This window comes from Rhinolophus hipposideros, assembly GCF_964194185.1.
Source record: "Rhinolophus hipposideros genome assembly, chromosome: 9".
Taxonomy (NCBI): Eukaryota; Metazoa; Chordata; class Mammalia; order Chiroptera; family Rhinolophidae; genus Rhinolophus; species Rhinolophus hipposideros.
This window is the reverse complement of record NC_138055.1, coordinates 8,769,731-8,795,943: the sequence shown is the minus strand read 5'-3', so window position 1 is coordinate 8,795,943 and position 26,213 is coordinate 8,769,731. Positions and strand designations below refer to the sequence as shown.

General features: G+C 46.0%; 1 protein-coding gene across 14 annotated transcripts in view; it reads right to left on the bottom strand.

Annotated features, from left to right (window-relative positions):
* PLA2G6 (phospholipase A2 group VI) overlaps positions 1-26,213 on the bottom strand; it is a 75,642-nt gene that overhangs the window by 12,467 nt on the left and 36,962 nt on the right. For 7 of the 14 annotated variants that reach the window (XM_081058689.1, XM_081058686.1, XM_081058680.1 and 4 more), the window contains 7 exons: positions 14,165-14,380; positions 12,991-13,174; positions 11,273-11,460; positions 9,226-9,322; positions 7,929-8,111; positions 4,621-4,729; positions 1,526-1,604 (listed from right to left, as the gene is read on the bottom strand). In XM_081058689.1, coding sequence (XP_080914815.1) covers positions 1,526-1,604; positions 4,621-4,729; positions 7,929-8,111; positions 9,226-9,322; positions 11,273-11,460; positions 12,991-13,174; positions 14,165-14,380 — 1,056 coding nt within the window. Of the gene's footprint in view, positions 1-1,525; positions 1,605-3,492; positions 3,655-4,620; positions 4,730-7,928; positions 8,112-9,225; positions 9,323-11,272; positions 11,461-12,990; positions 13,175-14,164; positions 14,381-26,213 lie in introns of all 14 variants that reach the window. The other 7 variants (XM_081058683.1, XM_081058676.1, XM_081058688.1 and 4 more) reach the window with 2 other exon arrangements.

Sequence of the window (26,213 nt, the reverse complement as noted above, 5' to 3'; positions counted from 1 at the left end):
CCTTCCCTCTGGTCTCCTTCTCATCTTTCCATCTCAGCTTAAATGTCACTGCTGAGAGAAGCCTGTCCTGATGCCATCAGGACCCTCCAGCGCAACCTGCTCCTTCCTCCTCCACCCACTTCCTTCGCACTGAGCACTTCTCGCATCCATAAGCAATCGTTTTTTTATTCATGTGTTTAAGGTCTTTCTCCTCCACTGGACTGGAAACTCCCTGCGGGCAGGGCCGCCTCTGCTCTGCAGCGCTAAGTACCCAGTGCACACAGGAGGCATTCGGCAGACAGCTGATAGGTGAAGGAGGCCTGCGTGTCCTGCCTCCAGGGTCCCTCATCTTTTCCTGGACAAGCTGCCCGGCCCTGCAGCAAGCCCAGAGGGTGGCAGGGGAGGCCGTGCCATTCTGGAGGCCTATGGGGCCTGACCACGGAGGCAAACATGCCAGAGACCCTTCTGTGGATGCAGGGCTGGTGACAGAGGGATCAACACAGAGGGAGCAGGGCTGAGCTGTGGCTCTCAGACACAGGTGGGGAGGTCCCCACAGGGGTGTCTGGACTCTCACCTCTGCCCTTTCGCAGGAAGGGCACAGGGGACACAGTGGGAGGGAAGGGTAGAACGCTGATGGGCAGGTGCACCCCAGGGCACACATTACAAGGTGGCTGAGAAAACAAGTGGGAGAGGCCAAGGGGAACAAGGGGAAGTCGCCCTTTGAGGAGCTGCAGAGCCCTGCTCCCTCTCCCCCATGCAGCTGCCTGGCCCTGGGAGCAGGGCCTGATCTGCTTATGGGTGTGTTCCCTGTGGAGCTGGCCCTGGGACATGGCCAGGAGACAGCCTGCAGCAGCAGCAAAGGCACGGACTCAGGGAGACCTGGGCCTGAGTCTCCGCTCTGACACTCACTCTGTGTGACCTTGAGCATGTCACTTAACCTCTCGGGGACTCAGGTTCTGCAGTTATTAATACCTCCCTGGGACGGCTGTTAGGACTGTGGGAAAGTAACAGACTAAACCACCTCTATTACCAATGGAAATGGAGAGAGCAGTTGATGGGAACCACGTCTGTCGTGCTAACCTGCTGTGCTGGGGCACTGGTTCTGGGCCCCAGAGGCTGTCCTCTGGGACGGGGCGTGAGCTTTTCTTTGTGCCCATCACCCATCCAGGCCTGCCTCGTGCGATGGGCCTGGGTGCAAGCAGGTGGGTGGGCAAGCAGCTCTATAGAGGGAGGCGGGGTAAGAAGCATGGTGCCTCAGAGGGAAGCAGGCCCTCCAGAGGGGAACTGGGCCGTCTCCCCGACAACCATGACAGGGCTGCAGGGAAAGGGACAGGACTGCAGACAGCATCATCGTGTGACCCAGAGCCTGCACAGCCACTGACAAAGGAGCAGACCCAGGCTCTCTAGAGACTCAATCTCCTCCCTGTGAGCTACAGAGGACGTGAGCCACCTCGCAGCCCCTGGGCCGGCTGGACAGAAGCCCAGAGCCCGCTGCGGACACCCTGCAAAGCTTCACCCGTGTGGCCCCCTTTCCCTCCTCACTTACGTCCGCTTCTCATCCCGCATGGAGCTCAGGACGAAGGATGGCTTCCGGGCCCGGGAGATGTGTGTGATATCCTGCAGCTCTGCGGGGCACAAGGCATCCGGGCAGGGGCCAGGTAGGTGCTGGGCCCCTGCCCCCCACGGGTCCCGCAGCAAATCTGGAGCTGTGCCCTCACCCCATTGTCCCCAGCAAGAGCATGTGCCTGCCACCCCCAGGAAGGGCTCTTTGTCCCAAGACACAGCTGAGTCAGAGGCCACAGGCCCCTCCGGGAGAAATGGGCTGGAACAGAGGGGAGCCCACTGCTTTGGGAGGGCCCACCCTGCCTGTCTGGCCAGTGCCTGGATTCTCCTCAATGTCTTCACTCCAAAGCTGCGAAGCACAAGCACCCCAGTCATGTCCTGTGCTTTGCAGTTTACAATGCGTTTCTTCCCGTATCAGGCTGGTGCTGCTGACGACCACCATCACCAGAATCGTTATTCAAATTTACAGATGAGGCTCAAAGATGTTCCATGAGTCCTCCAAGGTCACTGAGCCCAAAGGGCTGAGTCAGGATGTTCCTTCCTCAGGATTTAACTCCGTGAGTGAAGGAAGTTATCCCAACCACTCTTCAGATGGCCCTCATCCTACTCCTAGGTCTAGAAACTTCCTTCACGCCACCTATGTCCATGTTTTCGCCTGTGCCCGAGGCTCACCCCGTGCCCACTCAGTGGGTTAGCTGCCCTCCTGACAAGCAGCCCAGCACCAGGTACCTGGCCCAGCAATGCCACGTCATCCGATTGTGACAGGCCCTCCCCACCAGTGTGCACAGAGTCTAGAAGCAGCGAAGCAGGAAGGCAGGCTGCAAGGCGGTGGGTCTCTCCCTCACCAGGCAAGTACCCAGAGAGTGGGCAACAGAAGCAGGAGACTGGCCAGGAGAGGCAGAAGACAGAGTGCCAGGGAGAGAGTGGTGAGGAAGGGTGTATGTGCCGACATGCAGCTGAGAAAAAGGAGAAGAGGGAACTAGGGTGACCGCTAACTCGGGGCATGGCCAGGCTCTGTGGCCCCTCTAGGCCCAGGGCATTACCCATCTGATGCCGTGCCCCAGGCCACCATCCAGCCTGACTTGGGTGACTGACTGCCTGTAAAACTGAGAGCTAAAGATGGAGAGGGGCAGGTCCTGGATGGGGATAGGCAGGGGGAGGAGAGGGGGAGAACCAGAAGGACTAACTGGCTGCTGGTTCTGCCTCTCCTGAGCTCCAGGCTTGGCTGGGTTATCCAGCCTGAAAGTGCTGGTGTCTAATACCCCAATAGCAAAAAAAAAAAAAAAGAAGAAGAAGAAGAAGAAGAAAAGAAAATGAAAAAGAAAAGGCTGGTTTGCCAAGGATCGGCAAATCCTGACTGCCCTGTTCAGGGGACGCCATTCCCAAACAATCTAGGGCCCTGGGTGGGCCAGCCCACAGGAGATTCAGGGTCTCCTTGAGGGCTGTCTCAAGTACCAAGGATGAAGCGGGTACATACTGTTGCCATGTTCAAAAGCCTGCCGATAACAGAGAAGGCCAGCAGGGGAGCACACAGGCCTCGGGCCTGACAGAGGGTCAGCAGCGTAGCAGAAGCTCCTCCCTGAAGTCCGAGGACCCGGGGCTCTGGGGCCCCCAACAGTACTACTTACTGCCCACCCTGAGCTTCCAGGGGAATGGAGAGGCCACGAAAACACCCACCTCATGGACCATGGCAGATGCCCAGACCTAAGACCCATGTCCAGGGCATCCTCTCAGGGGAAATGGACTATGGGCCATTAGCCAGGGACCCCACCAGCCTCTGGGCTCTATGGGCTGCTGGCTGCCCCCAAAGGCTAAGAAATCCTGCCCCTCCTCCCTGCTCATTTCAATGACTTCCATGCTGGATCCCCGTTTTCTTTCCAATCAGGAGCTCTGATCTGAGGGCCTGGGAACCCGCTGGAGAAGAGGGGACATGGGAGGGGCGAGGCCTACCTAGGTTGTTTAAGCTGACTGCTGGGGGCTGAGATCTTTCCAGAGAGAAGGAATGACGCGCTGCTGTGCAGCCCGGCTCCGCGGGGACTGCTGGGAGGAGTGGCAGGCGGTGGTCGGCCCCTACGGTTCTCAGCAGAGTTAAGAGTGACCTCCTGGTGACAACTTGTCATGGTTTGGGAGCGGGAGACCGCACAGGATCAGAAGTGATGTCATTATGCGTGAGAGGCCCCTCCTTTCCACATGTCACCTCTCCCATCTACCAGGCTGCCTGGGTATGTGGGGGAACGCCTGACTCCACCCTGATGGGGTCTGCTGACTCTCATCTGTGACATCCAAAGCAGCTTCCTGGGGCCAGGGAAAGCACTGGGGGTGGACCATGGAATGCGGAAAGAGCATGGCAGTGTAGTTTGGGGACTCCCTCTTTTAACTCCACTCAAGAAAGCAGGACTCCCACCTCCATATCAGCAATTTTCAAAACTGCTGAATGGAGAGTCCCTTTCAGAGCTAGAAAGTGACTAACCAGCCAGCCAGTGGGCACTGACTCCTACCTACGGGTGGGAGAACTGAAAAGGATGCCACAAGAAGTAGCAGCACGCACATGCACTCGCGTGGACACACATGCTCATCCTCCCATGCACACGCTAGCAGGTACACAGCAGCCTTCACAGCCTGCAGAGGGGGCTCCAGGCTCCCAGTGAGGAGGATCTGCTTTTTCCAGCCCTCCAGGCAAGGCTCACCACGCAGGCATGCAGTGCATGCAGTTGCCCGTGAGCATGAGGGCATGCACGCACACTTAGGTAGTGGTTCTGTCAGTGAAACCCCCAAGGGCGAGGGACAGGGCTGCTGCTGCTGCCTATTCCCCTCCCCGGCCCCGGAATCTGGCACCTTGAGGTGGGATGGGGCGGTAAGCCCCTGGTGGGCTCCATCTACTGGTCAGGGCCCCTGTTCTTGGGTAACGGAAGCTCCCCCTCTCAGCCTCCCAGGCCCTCCTAGAAACGCTGCACAGGGAGCCACTGGGGGTGGGGATACACAGGCTGCTGGCACCTGACAGCAGGGCTTCCCTCCTCCCCAGTCCCGAGCCCCACCCACCCCCTGCCCCATGCTGGTCCCAGAGTGACGAGCACATACGTTTGCTGCTCTTGGAGGCTATGATGGCAGGAGTCTCCCCAAAGTCATTTGGGGTGTCCACCTCTGCCCCAAACACAATGAGGGCCTTGATTATCTCCACGTTGTCTTTCTGTTGGGAAATGCGGTGAGGGAGAAATACATAAGCTCAGAGAAATGAAGATAAAAAGGACCCTGTCTCTGCCACCCTACCCACCAACTCCATGGGCTTCTCCTCTGCTCGGGGAGAGACACTGGAACCTTCTGATCTTCTACCTCCATCGATCTGACATTCTCAAGTCTACAATGTGAAGGCTGGTGCCCCGCTAAACAGGCTTACAAGTATCTCCAGGTGAGGGTTTTACAACCCAGGCAGAAACTGGAAGTGACTCGCCCACCCCCAGCCCTACTAGCTCCTTCTAAAAGGAAGCAATACCTATGACCCCCAACCCAGAAGCCAAGGGGACACTGAAGGGCCAGGGGCTGCTGACTGCTTTCAGGAGCGGCAGGAGAAAACGAGCAAGGAAGGGGAAGGCCGCCCTGCCCTTCCAGTCCAGGGTGCCAGTTCTGAGGGGGTAACTGAGCACAGGTACTTGCCCCCCCGCATGGCAGCCTCTCTGCACATGGCATGGCAGTTCGCATCTGCAGGCTGGGCGGGAGCAGGGCATGGCATGGCTTCTCAGGACAAAGCCACAATCAGGCTGCCAGGAGGCTTGAGCTCTGGCCTTACCACCCCCCCCCCCTTCTCAGGACCTGATTTCCTTGCCTAGAGAATGAAGAGGTATGTCTAGAATGCAGTCGTCCAAACAGATGTTCATGTATACCGTTGGGATTTATAAGAGCACAGGCAAACGTGTGTGTTTTCATCATTAGTTATGTGTCTCTTTTTTTTTTGGCGCTGGTTTAACCATTTCCAGTAGTGCTATAACACTACCTTCAAAATGAATTTAAGTTTAAAAGCATGTCAAAAGAAATGATGACGTTCACTGTAAAAGCAGTTCATGAATGTGCCCAAAACTGTGAAGATGGGATTACATGGAAAATCATGTAGTACGTACGTCAGCAATTCTCAAAGTAAGATCTGGGGACCCTCCGTTCGGAAGGTTCACGAGGTTAAAACAGTTTTCATAAAAAATACCGAGATGTCTGCCTTTGCACTGCACTGACTTTTGCATGGATGGTGTAAAAACAACGGTGAATGAAACTGCTGGTGCCTGAGCCCTGAGCAAGGCAGACACATAAAACGAATAGTCGTCATGGTTTTCTTTCTTCTCTGCCACGCACTCGCAGTAAAAATAAATAAATTAATTAAAAAGCCAGTTTCACTTAAGAATGCCCTTGATGATGAAATAGTAAGAATTGTTCCATTTGACTAACTCTCAACACTTGTGTATTCTGTCATACAATGGAGTACAGACAAGGCATTTCTGTGGCATAACAAAGGAGGATAGTGTCTTGAGGAAAAGCATTTTTGCCATTGTTGGAGTTGAGAGCAGAACTAACTTTCTTTTTTCTTTTCTTTTTTTTTTTTTTTTAAAAAAAACAGAACACTGTTTTTACTTGAAAGAATGACTGGCAGGCAATCTGCAGTTGTTCAGCCTTGGGTACTGTGGAGACATTTTCTCAAAAATGAAAGCAGTGAGCCCGTCACTTCAAGAAAAACCACTGGCAGTATTTTGTGCCAATGATAAAAGTCAAGCTTTCAAAGAAATATTGTAAGTCCAGAAAAACTCGTATACGCCATGATGGGCTTGACAACTTCCTAAAATTTAAAGACTTTTCTGATGAGATTGATGGTGATATTTGCAAAGGTGGGTTTTTGATACTGTACAATGGAATGGGTCAACATTTCTGGAAGCTATGCAGACTGAGTGAACCGGTATTTTCCAAGGAGGACCTGAAATCATGGACGGGTAAAAGAGCCACGCAAAGCGCAAGAGATGCCAGTGGATTTTAACATAACAATGTGGGAAAAGTTTGCAGAGATGGTTTCAAATTGTCCACTGTAACCAACTTGTCAGAACATACTCCTTGTCGAATTTTGGTGCAGAATCAAAGAATACCCACACTTATTTGAAAAGGTACAACTACATATCTTTCCCAATGACGTATCTACTATGTGAGGCCTGATTTTCTTCAGTCTTCAACATATCCAACAATATACTGCAACAGAATAAAGGTAGCACAAGATAGGAGAACGCATATGTCTTCTCTGAAGCCGGGCATTGAAAAGAGTCGCAAAAGTGTAAAATGATGCCAACTCTTCTCAGTCAATTATTTTCTGTTTTGGCAAAAAAAAGTTGTTTTTCATAAAAAATGTTATTTATGTTAGCACGTGATTGGGAAATTTGGGTTATTTGTAAATGAGTTCCTAAGTATTTTGAAAATTTCTCCCTTTTAATTTCTAATATGATAAAAATAGATAAAATTCATATAAATAGAAAACCTTTGGGATCCTCAATAATTTTTAAGAGTACAAAGGGATCAAAGAGACCAAAACGTGTGAGAACTGCTGCACATAATTCTAAGGGCCCAGTCAGTACTAAAAATGTCCATGGTTTTATTTATAATTTCAGCCTCTTGCTCTACAATCATGACCTTTGGTATAAAAGAGGATGTCTTTGAATTTGTCCCAATAACTTTTAGAGTCCCAGGGAGCTCTCCCATTCTATCACTCCCAGGCTTATTAGACTTATGTATATGTAATATTGCTGTAGCTGCGCATATCACACACACACACATACACACACGCACACACGTGTCTGTAACAGAGGAGCATTCCCTCCCCTGCATTCAGTATGTTCAGACTGGAGCTGTGTGACCAGACATTAGGGTGATTGAGAGCAGGAACTATGCTCTATAACAGACCAGCACACGTGACCAACACAGAGCGCGGGCCACTCCGACGTGTAAGCAGGTCCTGCCTTCCAGGGACATAACAACATGCAGGTGAATATTGTTCCCTAGAAACGCAGGGGAGGAGAATTAATATCTGTGGGACGTGCCAGGTGCTGCATGTGTCATGTAGACATTCCTCCTAATTACTAAGTGTCTACCATTTAATCCTCTCTACAACTCTGCCAGGTGGGGACCAGCACCTCCATTTTCGAGATAAGGAATCCAAGGCTGAGAGAGGCAACGGAGTGGCCCAAGGCCACAGTCAGTAGCCAGAGCTGTACTGGCCCCAGTCACGCCACGGGAGTGAGGGTACAGAGGACAGAAAAGGAGACGTGCTCCGGGCCTGCAGGCCTCCGGCATCCCCACCACATGGGCCGTCAGCTCGGGCGTCAGCTCTGGCGGGCGCTGGGGGGCAGAGCGGGTCCAGGGCTCACCGACATGGCCAGGTGCAGCGGCGTGCTGCCGTGCTCCCCGCGGGCATCGGCGCTGGCCCCATGGGTCAGCAACACCATGACACAGTCCAAGCGGTTGCGCATCACCGCCACGTGCAGGGCCGTGTTCCCGGCCGAGCTGGTGCTGTTCACATCGCAGCCTCGTTTCAGCAGCATGCGGGCCATCTGTGGGAGGCAGGAGGTCCAGGCCCGAGTCAGCGGGGCCCTCAGAGCAGCTGTGGCCGGAAGCACCGAGAGGCACCTGGGCACAGTCACTTTATCCCTCAGGCCTGCAGGGGCCTCTGGAAAGCTCTAACAATGGGAAGAGCCCACGGGGCAGGCCCCAGCTCTGGGGGTGGCCCTCGACCTTGGCTCCCATACCACTGGCACCCACATCCTTCCCTGAAGCTCAGAGGACCCAGTCCCGCCCTGCAAAGGTTCCTCTGGGCTCTGTCCCAGAACTGCCCCATTCCCCGTGGCCTTTCCTGGGGCCTGCAAAGGTAAGACCCTTCCTCAGGACTTGGCAACACACACACAACCCTGCTCACCCAGCAGCCCCAGGGAGCCTGAGGCTGTAGAGAGGAGCCTGGGTTTTGGAGCCCGACAGGCTTGAGCCATAAGCTCAGCCCTGCTTCACCCCAGTTGTCTGCACTTGAAAGGGTCACTGCACCCCCTGTACCTCAGTTCTCTCTGCTGTGAAAATGGGAATGCAAGCCCCTACCTCACAGAGTATGGTGACAATGAATGACAAAATATACACGAAAGGGCCTGACTCTGTGGCTAGCTCCTGGCATGAAGAAGGTGCCCTGCAGAGGTTGGCATCTCTTCCCTCCTGGCCCATGACCTTTGGGGCCATGCAGTGCCCTGCTGAGCTGTGCTTCCTGGAGACGAGAGACCAGCGGCCTCCATCCTCCCAAGGGAACAGAGTGTGGCTTCGGAAGAGACGTCAGAGGAGATGCACAGCCGGCATCATCACCTTCTGTTTATGAGGCACTTGACAATTTAGGAAGAATTTTCTCACGCACTACCTCACTAATCTCACACCTCCAGGGCCAGGCCATCGAAACCCCAATTCATACAGGAAGACACCACACAGGGGACACCATCACCATGCCAGTGAGCAACAGAGCCACGCCAGGATGGCCCCTCTCCTTGGGTGTGTCTGCCTGGCAACCCCCTACGAGATCAACCCTCCAAGTGCCTCCTCAGAGTCTCTCAGGAACCTCCTTCCTCGGGCACGAGGAGAACAAAGAGCTGTGGGACCTGCCCCCTGCCTATCACTCCCCCAAATTTGGCCTACCTCTGCGTTCTTGGCCCAGTGCAGGGGGGTGGCTCCATAGCGAGGGTCTTTGCTGTGGATCTGGTTGCTGTCCATATTAATGATCAGTTCGGCACACCTGGGGGGAGAAGAGCCCTGGCGTTGTGAGGAAGGCCATGGGCAGCCTGGTGCTGGAAGAGGTCATGACTAGGGGCTTCATCTACGGTCAGGGAGTTTCTGCAAAGGAAGTTGCAACGAAACCGACCAGCGCGAATACCATGTTATGCCTAGGGTATCTTGAGCCCGTCAAGGCATGGTGCAAGCCCCTTCCTCCAGGAAGCCTTCCCTGATAACTCCAATCAGGAATGATCACTCTGACTGGCAGTGGCTTTGGAGTCTGACAGGCTTGAGGTCAAGCCCCAGCTTCCTCACTGATGACTTCTGGAAAGTGGCTGAGTCCATCTGCAACATGGAAACAGTCCTAACAGGACTGGGTGGGGATTAAAGGAAACAAGATGTTTCAGCACCTGGTTCTGGGCCTGGCACACAGCACCCTCCATCCCCCGACTGCCCACTATTGGTGTTTCATGCAGTGACTGTACCCTGAAGGCAGCAGTAAGCAGGGTGGTTAAGAGTACAGCTGCTCTCCACCCCTAGGGTGTAACCAAAGGAACTGAGCAGGGGCTCCAACAGATATTTGACCACTGTTTACTGCAGCATTATTCACAACAGCCAGAAGGTGGAAGCTACCCAAGTGCCCACTGACAGATGAATGGGAAAGCAAAATGTGGGATACACAATGGAGTATCATTCTGCCTTAAAAAGGCATTTCTGATCCATGCTACGACACCAATAAACTTTGAAGACTAAGTGGCACTCGAAGCCCAGGCCCAACCGGGCTCTCTGTGAAACCCAGCTGAGTGGACGCAAACAGCAGAGGGGCTCCCAGACTGGAGCTGGGATGGAACCACTCTAGGTAACGCTAACGCCTGCAGTTCTTAGAGAATGGCTGCAGTGGCAGAGGGGTGGCCCCACGGGCGCCCTAGGAACGCGGCTGTGTGCAGCAGTAGGGCATACCAAGGGTATGAGACAACTTGCACCATCACACGAGCAATGAGCCTCTTTGACCTGAGTCGGCCCCACAGGGGAGAAAGAACCTGACTGAGGGTGTCTGAGGAGGGAGCAACCCGGATCATACGAGGGTCCTGGAAGTAACCTGGACCAAGTAGGTAAGTGGAGCTTAGCACACTGCCCAGGACTGAGGGACCAACTGACTCATTCATTCATTCAATTCATTCATTCATTCAATTCATTCATTCATTCTAGATACTGTACCTGCTGGGTGATATTGTGAGATAGTCATCTCTTTTATCCCACTCCACCCACACTCCTCCCCCGGCCCTCCCCCACCGCACATGGAGAAGAATTTTCCCGAAACCAGGGTTTCCTAGGTCTGGAGAAAAGGAAAGAAATGAGAGTGTTCTAGAGTTCCCTGAAACATAGGCCTGGCACCTGTGTCCCAGCAGTGCCACCAGGCAGGAAGAACAGATGCATCTAGGCAGACAGGGGCCCTGGGCCCCCCTGCCACGCATCCCTGGGCTTTGTCGGCCACAGAGGCCGTGAGCACTGCAGCTGTGAAGGGGTTCAGATCAGGCTGGTGGGCTTGAGTGGAAGATGACCCAGGTTGGGGGGCCCTCCAAGCCTTGGGGTTGCATGAGATTCTAACACTGAAGCACCACCCGGGGGAGCTGGAAAGGGAGGACCCCAGGGAAGATTATGATTGCTTTTCTCCAGTTTGGTAGAGGGAGGTTCATGGTCAGAAAGAAGGTGAATTATAGAGCAATTTTTAAAGTTTTATTCTTTACACAGCAGAGTTTATGGGCTGAGATTCCCATCCCTGTACATTTATCAAGCACTTCATGCCAGGCCAGCCCTTGGTGCCAGTAGCTGACAGGCATCTAATGAGCCTGTGGTCGCCACTCAGGACAGACCGTGAGAGCTGAGGCCCAGGCGACAACGTGGTGTGGGGGTGGGGTGGGGGTGGGGTGGGGTGGCGGTGGGGTGGGGGAGGTGGGGGGGTGCGTCTTACCCCTTCTGGGAGAACTTCATGGCTGTGTGGATGGGGTAGCCACCAGGCCCCACGATGTTACACCGAGCATTGCACAGGAGCAGCACACGGACCATCTCCGGCTTCCCCAGCTGGCAGGCCAGGTGCAGCGGGGTCTGCCCTTGGTTATTCAACTGGTTCAAGCCGGCCGATGCATTCTTCCCTAGGAGCTGACAGCAAACGGCGGCGTGGGCTGCAGCCCAACACGGAGAAGGCCCTGCACGTCCCTCCCCTAACACCCACCGTGGCAACGTCTCTGGGGACTAAAGGGTAGGGAAGCTGGACTCCGCTGAACACTGGTAAGACCTTAAAGAGAAGCAACAGAGAAAGGAGGACTGGGAGGGAAAAAGGAAGCCGACTGAGCCAGTACTGGCTGGGACGTTGGTACCTGCAGCACATATGAGAATTTCTGAATCAAGAAATTTAAAAGTTGGTGTATCCAGGGATGAACCCTGGGGGGTTGGGGGGGTGATTCTTGCTTGTCCTTGGATACCCTTCCGTCCTGCTTGAATTTTTTTTGCTATGTGCAGGTGTTCTTTTTTCAATTTAAAAAAATACTAGTATTAAAAAGCGAGTCAGGGTTTTTTTATTTCCTCACTTGTGGCTGAAGGCTGTCTCCCTGAGGTTAACTGCCGTCCCCGTGTACCCATATGACCAGCTGGGCCTGTCAGCAGCCAAGGGCCAGCCCCACCACTCACAGCTCTGTGCCCCTCCCTGGGCACACTTCTTAACGTCACTGAACCTGTTTCTTTAGCAAGGAGGAAACGATAATGACCCCCACCCAAAGAGGGGATTCTGAGAATTAACCAGAACACACACAACATTCAGTACAGGGCCAGGCATGAGACCAGCACGTGATACAGGACACGTACAGCTGTACAGGGCTGTTGATAAGAGTGTGCATGCCCTCTGCCCCGAGGCAGGATGTGTGTGGCCCTGAGCTGAGCACTCAGTGGATTCTCAGTCAGGGTGGAGTTCCACAGTGGGTGTGGCATTCTCTTCCCTGAGAGCACTAAAGCATTAGGTAAGAATCCCTATTTTCTGGAATCATGCAGCTCCATTCTGATTCCAAGTTAGAGACAAGTATATAACCTTCAGAAGAATCATCTAATTCTAGGCAATAAAATATTGTCCAGCGTTCTGTCTTTCCTAATACATAAGCCTTTTAATAACATCACTGGATCTACTCACCCACAACTTTTATTTTTATTTTTCTGCCCAGCTAATCCAAAATTGAACAGGAGTGCCTCTGGTGCAAAGGCCCAAATGAGCCGGATAGAGTTTTGTTTTGTTTGTTTTGAGTTCCTGTAAAAAGTGAAGCTCAGGTAACACTGGACCATGAGCACCTCCAGGCAGGGGCTGAAATACATTGACTCAGCCCAGGGTTCAGTTCACAAGAGGTGCTCGGGAAAAGCTGAACTAAACTCACGGGCTGGACTGGGCCTTGAGTTTAGTTTGCTGGGTGGAGGACTTTCCCAGGGTTGTCAGAGCAAAGTGGCCGAGGATGTGTCTCCTTGACAAGTATGGGAAGGGAAAAGCGGGTTGAAGGGTTGTACCTTCCTCAAAGGAGCTAGGGCCTCGAGGACCAAGAAGGAACAGGGAAAGGCCCCGAGTTACATCTGAGCCCAGGGGCCCAAAGAGAGCTGTGGGCACAGCGGGGTGTCACTTGTGCTGATTACCCTGTCCCCACCCCTGCTCACCTGCAGCACCTGGGAATTGTCACCCTGAACAGCGTAGTGGAAGGCCGTCTCTCCGTTGTTGTCAGTGACGTCCATCTGGGCATGGCAGTACTGCACCAGCTCCACCAGGATCTCCCCGTCACCCTTGCGGCAGGCCAGGTGCAGAGGTGTGCAGCCCTCCTCATTTTCCGTGCTGTTGGCGCAGCTGCAGGGAGGGCCGGGGAGGTGAGTGGGCAAGGCACAAGGTGAGCAGTGTGCTGAGCCACCCACATGCAGAAGAGGGAAGTGGGCTAGGAGCTCAAGAACACGCGTGCCCTGCTCAAGCTGGCTGGTTCAAACCTAGGGCTGAGTCACAATTTATTTGTACCTAACGTGGTTTGTATCCGTGTTTAATTCATGTTGCACACCTGTATGGGAGATGTGCTCCAGGGCCACACTCAGCCTGAAATGGGCAGCGGGTGGCATAGAAAGGGTTGCAGAAGGCAGGAATCTCACTAATCTTGGGCAATTCACTTAACCTCTCTGGACCGTGGTACTCTTATCTCCAAAAAAATAAAAACAATACCTGCCATGCCTGCCCTAGGAAACAGACAGACTGTCGTGAGATTAGACACATGAGGTCCCAGAACAGGCCTGTCAACTGTAAAGGGCAATCAGGATTTTTGAGTTTTGGGCCTGGGCACTGAAGCAAGCTATCTGGGAGGAGAACCAAAGGAGGTGTGGCTACCTCGGGGCAAGACAGCAGCTGCAATCCTATGACCAGCATGGTACCTTCACACGGGGGTGTCCACTGAGACACATGTTGGATGAATGGATGTATGAAAGCAAGTGTTCCAGCTCCCAGATGGGCAACCAGACCTTTGGAAGAGGACATCAAGGATCTGAAGGCTGCTTGGTGCCTTCCACTAAGTGACCTTGCACAGGTCACATAACCTCTCACTGGGATGACAAGAGCTCCTGGGGGTGTTGGGAGGATTCAAGTTCTTGGTGGGCATTCCAGAAACGTCACGTTTCTCCTTCTCACTTTAGTCAGCATCCCTACGCTGTAACCCAGAGGCACTGCTGCCCCTTTTGAAGTCAAATATTCCGGGCAAGCTTTGAGTTTACAGAAGGGGACTGAGGCAAGATGGCGACATTCTCCACCGCCCCGCCCATCCACATACACTGTCCCCAGGGTCCTGCCCTCCTGCCCCACCTGATGATACGGCTGTGATGGAAGCACTCTCGGATCCCCAACTCTACTGCCAAGTGGGCCACAGACCAGCCGGGGTGGCTGCGGATGAGATCGGTCAGCTGCTGCAGGACCTCGGCGTGTAGGATGTGGCTGGAGCTCTCACAGAAGGGCGGCAACTGGGAGGAATAGCGCTGGAAGTTCAGCAGGGCGTCGGCCTCCGTCTCCAGCTGAAAGAGGCTGAGGAGCCAGGACCGAGGAAGAAAACACAGAAATGAAGCCTTGGGTCCCTCCAAACAGGCCGCGGCCTGCCTCGGGCTGTGCACCGATCCGCTGCAGCTGGACTCCCCACGCCCAACCCACACACATTTAAATGGAGTTGGGACTTTCTTTTTATTTGGAAAGATTTCCTTTTCTTTCTTTTTAAAAAATATTGTCATGTGCGGCCGGCCCGGTGGCTCAGGCGGTTGGAGCTCCGTGCTCCTGACTCCGAAGGCTGCCGGTTCGATTCCCACATGGGCCAGTGGGCTCTCAACCACAAGGTTGCCGGTTCAACTCCTCGAGTCCCACAAGGGATGGTGGGCAGCGCCCCCTGCAACTAAGATTGAACACGGCACCTTGAGCTGAGCTGCCGCTGAGCTCCTGGATGGCTCAGTTGGTTGGAGCGCATCTTCTCAACCACAAGGTTGCCAGTTCAACTCCCGCAAGGGATGGTGGGCTGTGCTCCCTGCAACTAGCAACGGCAACTGGACCTGGAGCTGAGCTGCGCCCTCCACAACTAAGACTGAAAGGACAACTTGACTTGGAAAAAAGTCCTGGAAGTACACACTGTTCCCCAATAAAGTCCTGTTCCCTTTCCCCAATAAAATATTTTTAAAAGATTGTCATGTGGTGCTTTAAATTTTTATTTTACCAAAGTCCTGTCATATCCACTTTCTAATTTGACTATCACATCTGAGAGCCCCAGCCTCAAGTCCCTGGCCCCTTACATACAATAGGAAGTAAGTACGTGCTGGGGTGGCCGGATGACTCAGTTGGTTAGAGCGCGAGCTCTCAACCACAAGGTTGCCGGTTCAATTCCCGCATGGGATGGTGGGCTGCGCCCCTGCAACTACAGATTGAAAACGGCGACTGGACTTGGAGCTGAGCTGCGCCCTCCACAACTAGATTGAAGGACAACGACTTGGAGCTGATGGGCCCTGGAGAAACACACTGTTCCCCAATATTTCCCACTAAAGTTAAAAAAAAAAGTATATAAGTGCTGTTTAACCTAAATGTCCAGCAAGAGAATAGAAATTGTTATATAAACTATGGTACATTTATGTGGTGGAATATTATGCAGCCATGAAAGTGAGACATTAAAAGAAAAGGGAAATGTTATTTTGTAATGTTATGTTAAAAAGCAGGATACAAATTTTGATGATATGTGATGAAACTGTATTTTAAAAAAGACTGAAAAAAAATCTGTCAAATGTGCATGGTTGCATAATACTTTAAATGTTCTTTATCCATTGTTTCCAAATTTTCTATAATGAATCTACATAATTTTTATAATCAGAAAAAACAGTTTTGGTCCCTTTTAAAGAGTTACGTTTGAGTCCAAGGTCTGCTGTTACGTTGCTGTGTGTCCTGGGGAAAACCTCTTCCCTCTCTGAGCCCTATTTGAAAGATGAGACTAATTGCCCATGTCCCACCTACTTCAGAGAAGTGCTATGAGGATCAGATGAGAAAGTGATGTAAAGGCATTTTAAAAACTATATGATTACATGTCAATGATGGTTACTTGAACTTCTGAGCAGAGCTTTCAACATACTAGGTCTTTCCTACACACCTCTATAAGCCCGGCAGCCAGTCCAGGGAGGTAGTGCCTAGAAAGTGCCGGCTTGACACGGCCAGCCTGTTCTTTCCCAGAGACAGAAATTGCTTAGTAAAGATCTACCGAGCACCCGCTCTGTGCCTATACCCGGACAATTTTGTGTCCTGCAGATTTGTGTCCTAAATAATTGTTATCATTTTCAATCACTAAGTTTTGGGGTAGTTTGTTACATCGCCATACTGGAGAAGAACACATATTGGTAAACGTCTTGTAACACAGCAATAATTGATACGTGCCATATTACAACTGCTGAAAACAAAATACAACGAGAAAAATTTAAAAATAGCGGAGGAAAAAAAGGTAATCTTCAAAGGGCAACCATTAGACTGACAGCTGGCTTCTCAACAATGGAAGCCACAGATAATGGAATCACATCCTTAAAAACTGAAAGAAACGCTACTGAAAATTCTGTACCTGGGGAGAAAAAAAACCTTCAAGTATGAAGTTGAAATTACAACATTTCACCAAAGGGGTGGGGGGAGGAGGAGGAGGAGGAGGAGGAGGAGGAAGACTGACATTAACAGAAGGAAATACACAAAATATAAAGTATTTTTATCAAGTGGAAGGAACTCGATCCCAAATGGATGGTCAAAAATAATGATGGGGGCGGGGGAGAATGAAGCACCAGGAAAAGAGTAAATATGTGGGCAAATCTAAATAAATATTGACAGTATAATGTCTTGTTGGGTTTAAAATATTAATAAAAAACACCACATGGCATAGAAGCCCAGAGGGGGATAAATGCAGTTAAAGGGTTCTAAGACCCATTTATTATTCTGGAAGATTCTAAAGTACCAATTATACCTCAGTAAGCCCAAGGATGTGTGTGTTACAATCTCTAAGGTTCTATCAAGAACTGTGAAGGGTTTCAGATTTTATCCTAGTTGCAAACTAACGAGTTAGCCTGACACAGTTTCATGGAAGCTGGCAGGAAGCACAAGATTCCTGGATCAAAGACAAAGGGCAATTTATTACTCACAGCAATAACAGTAGCCAGAGTATCAGCATTTGTGCCAATTCCCTGGGATCCAGTTCCCACAGGGTGACATGAAAAGGATCAGGTGATACCTGCTCATGTTACATTAGAAGAGAGAAACCCTGAGTGCAGGGAATTTGAATCTTTTATAATTGTCAATAAGCAAATCTGTCTAAGCTTTGTTCTGGAGAAACAAAGATATTATCTTCACTATATAGGAGAGTAAGCAAACCTATGCCCTGCTCTGGAGAGAGACCCTATCTCTATCTTCCAAGTCTGTTCACCTTACAAACACCCCTGTAAAGATAGCCTGGAGCAAAGATAGTCAGTGTCTGTTTGTAAGATGTACAGAAACACGAGAGACCCATGGAGGACTGTCTCCCAACAGTTATCAATAAAAGATAATAATAGAGTATATACCTTCCAATCTAATAGAGAGGGAAAATGGAATAATAAGAAAACACTCAGTCATGAATTGCAAAGCATTATACTAAGTGAAAAAGAGTCAGATTCATAAGACTACATGATATATGATTAAAAGGTAAACTGTAGTCATAGAAAGTAGATCAGTGTTTGCCAGGGACTTGGGACTCAGTGGAGGAGATTTACTGTAAAGAAGCATGAAAGAAATTTTGGGGATACCAGAAATGTTCTTCACCTTGATTGTGGTGACGGTTACGTGAGTATGCACCTTTATCAAATTCATTGACAGGTACACTTAAAATTGGTAAATTCTATTTTTTGTAAATTGCATCTCAATAAAGCTAACTAAAACAAAACAAAAAATAAATGAAAAGACAAGAAAAAAGGAATAAAGAAAACAAAATAGGTGGAACAATGAGAACAACAAAACAAACAGTAAGATGGTAGATTTAAACCCAAAGATATCAGAATTCCATTAAGTATAATAGACTAAACATTCCAAATAAATATAAGGAATAACAGACAGGATAATAGGAAAAAAAGACAACTACCCATTCTTTACAAGTTTAAAAATATAAGGAAATATATTAAACAAATACCCCAAAAAAGCTGATGAAGCTATATTAATATTAGACAAAGTAGAGTTTAAGGTAAAAAGCATTACTGGAAAAAACAGGGACAGTTCATAATGATAACTGTTTCAATTCACCAGGAAAATATGACAATTAATAAATTAATGTGTACTTAGGTAACACTAAAGTTCCAAAAATAAAGTTAAACTTGACAGAATTAAGAGAACTATAGAAATCCATGATCACACTGAGATATTTTAATATCTTCTACTAGTTACTTAAATAGCAGACATAAAATGTACTATTGGACATAGAATAATTAGTAAAAATGACCTAACAGACATATATAAAAAACACTATTACTATTATTAAGTTTTGGTCAGGCCAGTTAAAAGTTTTTATGGTAAGACAAAAGTTTATCAGGCTGAGCAAAAGATGGCTACCGCCCGGGCTGCGTGTCTAAAGGAGACTTGCAGCCCCGAAGGAGGGGGTCAGGAGGGTTTTATAGGGGCTATGCTGACAGGGTAGCATTGTTTGAACAAACAATGTTGACTACCTGCAAGCCAGTCGCTGTTTTGTGTTGTTTTCTGTTATCACAAGTTTGGCTCTGTCTGCAGGTGCAGGCCAACAGACATTTTGTTGTTTTCTTGCGGACTTGGCTCTGTCTGTAAGTCAAGCTCTCTGAGACCTAACATTTAGAGACCTACCATGAAGTCAAGGTCTCTAACATTCAGAGACCTAACACCCACCAAGTACAGAACACACGTTCTTTGCAAGCATCCTCATAAAAAATTATAAATAGTGGACCTATGCTGGGCTATCAAGCAAATCTGAACAAATTTCAAAGACCTGAAAATATTTCGACTATGTTCTCCTGCCACAATGCAATTAAGCAAGAAATCAATAATAAAAAAATAACTAAAAATTTCCCTATGTTTGAAAATTAAGCAAGATACATATAAACTATCTGTGGTTCAACCAAGAAATCATGGTGAAATTTAGGAAATATTTTGACTTAACGATAATGTAAATATTACACATGTAAACTTGTGGGATGAACTTCCACTTCTGGATATGACAGAGAGCTTGTACCAGACTAGCCTTCCTGATGAAAACAAATATAGAGGCAGGATTAAATTCAGAAAAGTATTAGAAGGCGCTGGAGAGAACCCAAGACAGGCAAGGCACACAGGGCCAAGATTTTAGTGAAAAGGGAAGCACACTGATGTTAAGCTCCATATTTTTACTCAGGGCACATTGGTCTGTGGTGCAGGATATAGAAGCCAAAAATAAAACTGCAGCCTAGTGCTTCTAGCACTCTTACTATGCTGGGTAGAGAGAGGCCAGCACTTAGAGTTTCCAAGACGGCCAGAACTTGAAGAAATCAAGTTCACTTGAAGGAAAAGTGAACCCCAAATTTTGCATGTTATTTTACCTTATCAGCTATGCAGAGCAAGATGTCAAGAAACCAAATGGAAAATAGCAGCAGGGAGGATACAGAGCTCAGTAGAAATTCTGGCACTTTTTCAGTACTTGGGAAATAGAGATCAGAGTTCAAGGTCTACCCAGGTGCGAAGACCCTAGTAAAACCAAGGCCTTAGTTGAGATTTAAGAACTTCAACCCTCTGAGAGTAAAGGTTACGATCTAGGAGTGAAGGCAAATTCAAGACAGACCAACACTAACCAAGCCTGAAATGCTGCCTTAACTAAATCTTTTGAAGGAAGATAATGCCTCTATTGTTTTTCATGTAAAATACCCAACATGCAAACAAAAATTATCGGGCATGCCCCAAAACAGGACCAAGTAACAAAAAGGTCCAAGAAGAAAGACAACGAAACAGAAACCACAGGTGATCCAGATAGCACAGGTATCAAATAGGAACTTGTAAAAATTTGATTGAAAATAAAAGATGAAATACTGGGGTAGCCAAAACACACATGACTTGTATTCACCTTTTGTTATTGGTATATATGGAGTATTACAATTTTTTAAAATTTATCGGGGTGACAATTGTTAGTAAAATTACATAGATTTCAGGTGTACGATTCTGTATTACATCATCTATAAATCCCATTGTGTGTTCACCACCCAGAGTCAGTTCTCCTTCCATCACCATGTACTTGATCCCACTTACTCTCATCTCTCACCCCCCACCCCACTTACCCTCTGGTAACTACTAAACTATTGTCTGTGTCTATAAGTTTTTGTTTCTCATTTGTTTGTCTTGTTCTTTTGTTGTTTTTGGTTTATATACCACATATCAGTGAAATCATATTGTTCTCTGCTTTTTCTGTCTGACTTATTTCACTTAGCATTAAGTATTACAATTTTAACACAGTTTTTTTTCTTTCTTAAAACATGTACACATTTTTTTTTGGCACCCTCTGTATGTAACAAAAAAATAAATTGGACATTTTAGAATTGGAAAATACAATAACTGAAATTAAGAATTCAACAGATTGGTCTAACAGCTGACTAGACACAGCAGAAAAGATTAATAAAATAGGTTGGCAAAATATATCCCAACTAAAGCAGAAAGAGAAAAAGGAAGGATAACACATTTTAAAAGATTAAGAGACATATGGGAAATGGTATAAACATTTGACAAAGGTATAAATGGTATTCCAGAAGGAGGGTAGAAATAGAACAGAACAGAAACAATAAAAATACTGATGAATACTATTCCAAAGCTGATGAGAGAATCAAGACACAGATTCACGAATCTCTACAAACTCAAGCAGGACAAACACAAAGAAAACAACCACCTAGGCATATAATAGTAAAAGCGCAGAAAATAAAAGACAAAGAAAACATCTTGAAAAGCAGCTAGAGGAAAAAAGACATACTGTGTTTCCCTGAAAATAAGACCTAGCCAGACATTCAGCTCTAATGTGCCTTTCGGAGCAAAAACTAATATAAGACTTGGTCTTATTTTACTACAATATAAGACCACGTCTGTATAATATAATATAGTATAGTATAATATAATATAATGTAATATAGTATAATATAACATAGTATAGTACAGTATAATATAATGTAATGTAATATAACATAACATAATACCAGGTATAATATAATATAATATAATATAATATAATACAATATAATACTGTGTCTTATATTAATTTTTGCTTCAAAAGACGCATTAGAGCTGACTGTCCGGCTAGGTCTTATTTTCGGGGAAACAGGGTATTATCTTTATTTGTTTATTTACTTTCTTTTTTCATTTTTTTATTAGTTTCAGGTGCACAAAACAATGTAACAGACGTTTATCGTTTATATCCCTCACACAGTGACAACCCCCCTCCCCCATCCACTATCCCTCTGATATCGCACACAGCCATTACATTTCCACTGTCTCTACTCCTAATGCTGTACTCCAATTCTTGTAAGTATATGCATACATATATAGACATATATATATATATAAAATTATAGTTGGCATTCATTATTGTTCAGCTTCAGGTGTACAGTGCAGTGATCAGGCATCTACATCATCCCTGAGGTGGTCTCCCTAATGAGACAAGTGTTCATCGGATATAGGGTATTATCTTTAAATAAGCAATAATAAGACTGACAGTTGACTGCTGATGGCAACAATGGAAGTGAGAAGACAAACTACATCTTTAAAGAGATAAAAGAAATAACTGTCAGCCTAAAATTCTATTCATCGAAGTTATATTTCAAAAATAAAGGTAAAATGCAGTCATTTTCAGATACCCAAAAACTGAGAGGATTCACTGTCAGCAGACTTACACAAGAGAATTACTAAAGGGGGTTCTTTAGGAAGAAAGGAAGCTATCCATGATGGAAGCATGATAATGCAGGAAGGAGTAAAGAACAATAAAAAGGGTAAATATGTGGGCAAAACTAAATTGACTTTATAAAAACAACAGTAATGTTTGGGGGTTAGATATATATACACAGGTATAGATATTTACATATATATTTAATTAAAATTAAAATACATCACAATAATATCACAAAAGGTGGATAAATGAGATGGATAAATGGAACTGAAACTGTTCAAAAGTTTTTGCGTTGTCAGGGAAATGCCAAAGTATCAATTTAAGGTAGACTGTAATAAGTCATATTGCAATCTTTACAAGTACTAAAACAATAAAACAGCTAATGGACAGGAAAATGGCATTAGTATATGTACAGCAGCATTTGGCTTAAACAAGCCAAAAGTTGGTTCTTTGAAAAGACTTTGAAAAACCAATAAACCCCTAACAAATCTGAACAAGAAATAGAGCAAACACAAAGTACCATCTCTTCAGATCCTTCAGATGTTAAAAAGAAAAGAACAGGATATTATGAACAACTTTATACCAATGAATTTAACAACTGGAAGTGAACAAATTCCTTAAAAACACAACATACCAAAACTGACACAAGAAGAAAGAAAAAAATTGGTAGTCCCATTTCTGTTAAAGAAATTGAATACATGTTTTTAAAGCTTCCCACAAAGAAAACTCTAGGCTCAGATGGCTTCACCCACGAATTCTTCCAGACATTTAAGAAAGTAACACCAGTCTTAAACAATTTTCAGAAAATAGGAGAAAAATTACTTCTCAACTCTTTTTATAAGTCCAGCATAAAGCTGACACCAAAAACTGATTAGAATATTTTTAAAAAGAAAATTACAGGATGAGATCTCTCATAAATATAAATGCTGAAAATCCTAAAAAAGTATTCGATTTAATCTAACAATATAAGAAAAGGATACTACATCATGACAAGGAGAGATTTATTCCAGGAACATATATGGCTGCTTTAACATTTGTTAATTAACCCATCATCAATCAATGTAATTCACCACACTGAAAAAATAAAGATGAAAATAAAAAGCAAACGTGCAAAGCTCAACTGTTATAGTATTTGGATTTGAAAATATACAATACTCATTCATGAATTTTTTTTAAAAAAGAAAGCTCTTAGAAAACTGGGAATAAGAAGGAATTTCTTTAATGAAACAGAGGGTATCTCCAAAAAGCTAGCAATGGGGATTTCCATCCCTCCCTCCATCACAAAAAACAACTTGGTAGATTTAACAGAAGATTTTGAAGAACCTTAAAAGACTGATGTTGCTCAGTGTGGACCTGATTGGATTTGAAGCTAACTGGTATTTGATTATATATTATGTATATATCTTTTTCATTCTTAACTTGGAAATACTTTTCACAAGATATTTATAAATTGTGTTTTTAATTAAACTTTGGAACAATTACTTTTTTTCACTGTAGTATTTAAAGTTTTTATAGTTTTACTTAAAAAAATTTTTTTTTCTCTAAAGAGGGCACAGCTCATAGTGGCCCATATGCGGATCGAACCAACAACCTTGGTCTTATTAGCACCATGCTCTAACAAACTGAGCTAACTGGCCACCCCTGGAACAATTACTTTTAATGTTCCAGAAATTGGACTTCTATTAGGTAATAAAGCTGAACCTGGAACTGTGAAAAAATAAAAAAAAAAAAATAAAAACTAGAACAAACATCATACTTAATGGTAAAATGCTGAAGCTTTCCCCCTTGGAGATCACAAATGAGATAAGATGTTTGCTTCACCATTTTACTGACTATTCTTACCAGCACAATGTGCCAAGAAAAATAAATAAAGGTACAAGGATTGAAAAGGAAGAAACAAAACTGTAATTATTCATAGATGATATGATTGTGTTCTTAGAAAATCCAAAAAGTCCTACAGATAAATTATTAGAACTAATAAATGAGTTTAGCAAGGTTGCTGAACACAAGACGAATATACAAAAATCAATTGCATGGCTATATTCAGCAACAAAGAGAAAATTAAATTTTAATAATTTACAATTATTTACATTGAAAAATTTTAAACACTATGAATCAATCTAACAAAATATGTCTAAAACTTCTATGCAGAAAACTACAAAGCATTGGGAGTAATTAAAGAAAACCTAAATAAACGGGAGTGGATTCCAGGTTTCTAGATCGGAAGACTAAATAATATAAAGTTGTCAATTGTCACCAAATGATCTATAGAATCACTGCAATCCCAATAAAAATCTTTAAACCAAAAGGTTTTGTTTGTTTGTTTGTTTGTTTTGTGTGTGGAATTTTTTTTCTTGTAAAAATGCAAAGAGCTAAGAATAGCCAAAATAATCTTGGAGAAGATCGAAGTGAGAGCTTGTTCTACCAGGTACCATGTTTCCCCGAAAACAAGACCTAGCCAGACAATCAGCTCTAATGCGTTTTTTGGAGCAAAAAGTAATATAAGACCCGGTCTTATTTTACTATAATATAAGACCAGGTCTTATATAATACAATATAGTATACTATGATATGATATGATATGATATGATATGATATGATATGATATGATATATGATATGACACCACGTTTTATATTAATTTTTGCTCCAAAACATGCAGTAGAGCTGAATGTCCACGTAGGTCTTATTTTCGGGAAAACATGGTATCAAGATTTAATGTGAAGTTACACTAATTAAGACAGCATAACACTGGTGCAAGAAAAGCAAAACAGAAGTGACTAGAAACGGATCCATTCATAGAGGGATACCGGATTTATGACCAAAATGGCAATCTAGAGCAGTGGAAAAGAATAGTTTGCAATAAAAGGGCCTGGGAAAATTGGATCCCTAGATGAAAAACAAGAAAAAAGAAACCTGAGCCCTATTTCACACCACACATTTTTAAAAAATCAATTCCAGGTAGGTATTACTCTAGTTATAAAAGACAAAATAATAAAGCGTCTAGAAGATAATATAGAAAAATTTCCTCTTGACCTCATGATAAAGACTTTCTTAAACAGTACACCAAAGCAAACCATAAAAAAGATGAGTAAATTTAACTTCCTTAAGACTAAAGAACTCTAGTTGATCAATAGATACCATTACGAAAATACAAAGGGAAGCCACTGAATGGGTCACCACAACACACATAACCAACAAAAGGTGTGTATGTGGAGTACAGATGCACAAAACAACCCTGCTAAGATTCTACACGGCAAAAACAAAACCATTTTATTTTTTAAATATTCAAGAGAATTGAGCAGGTACCCCTCTGAAGAGCATTGCCAACTGCTTAACTAACTTATCAAAAAGTGCTCAAGTTCATATGCAATCAGGCAACTGCAAATTAAAGCCATACTACTACACGCCCAACAGAATGGCAAAACTGTGTTAAACTAGCAATACTAAGTATCAGAGGAGGTGAAGTAATAAGAAGTCTCACTGGCTACTAGGAGGAATTACCCACTAAAGCTGAGACTATGTATGGCCTTGACCCAGCAATTCCATTCCTAGATAGAAGCGGAATAGAAATGCATGCATATATGCACGAAGAAAACTGGAAACCCAAATTCCCATCAACACTAGAGTGAAAAAGTAAAATTGTGATATAGTTACACAATGGAATTCTACTGCACTGAAAATGACTGGCACGGCTACATACAAAATCATATAAATATCACAGACACAATGCGCAAAGCCAGACACAAAAGCAATTACCAGAAAAATCAGGTTGCTGGCTACCTTTCTTTGGTGAAAGGGGACTCAAGGGGGCTTCTGAGGTGCTACAGCTTTCTACTTCTTGACATGGGTGGTAGTTAGAGTTACTTGTAATAAATCGCTGAGCTGTATGTACTTTTCCATAGGTGTGTTCTACTTCACTATTTTTAAAAAGTTTAGAAGAGAACAAGAGAGGAATTGAAGACAGCTGAATACAGGCAGTGCCTGAGGGGAAAGTGGAGTCAAGAAAGATGTTTTTTAAAGCACATTTGTATAGTGATGGGAAATATCCAGTGACGAGGGGGAATTGTGTAGGTGAGAAAGGAAAGAACTGCTGAAATGATGTCCTGGACTGGATGAGAGGGCATGGTGACTGGGACAGGGGGAATGCCTCAATGAGACCTATGGATGGTACATCTTTACAGACTACAGGGAAGGGCCAGTACATGGGTGCAGGCGTGGGGAAAGGGGTGGAGAGATTGTGGTGGTTCTCTTCTCTTCTGGTTGTTGTGCTCTGTGAGATAGAAGCCAGATCATCAGCTGAGGGTAAGCCTGGACAGGAGGGGCTGGAGGTGGAGGACTGATGACAAGGCATGCCTTCCAGGACAGCTAGGGACAGATGAACGGAGAAATGCAGGACTGCCACACAGGCTCACATGAAGCTCATGCTGATTTGAAAGTGAGACCAGTTGGCATGAAGGAGCGTTCCTTTCGC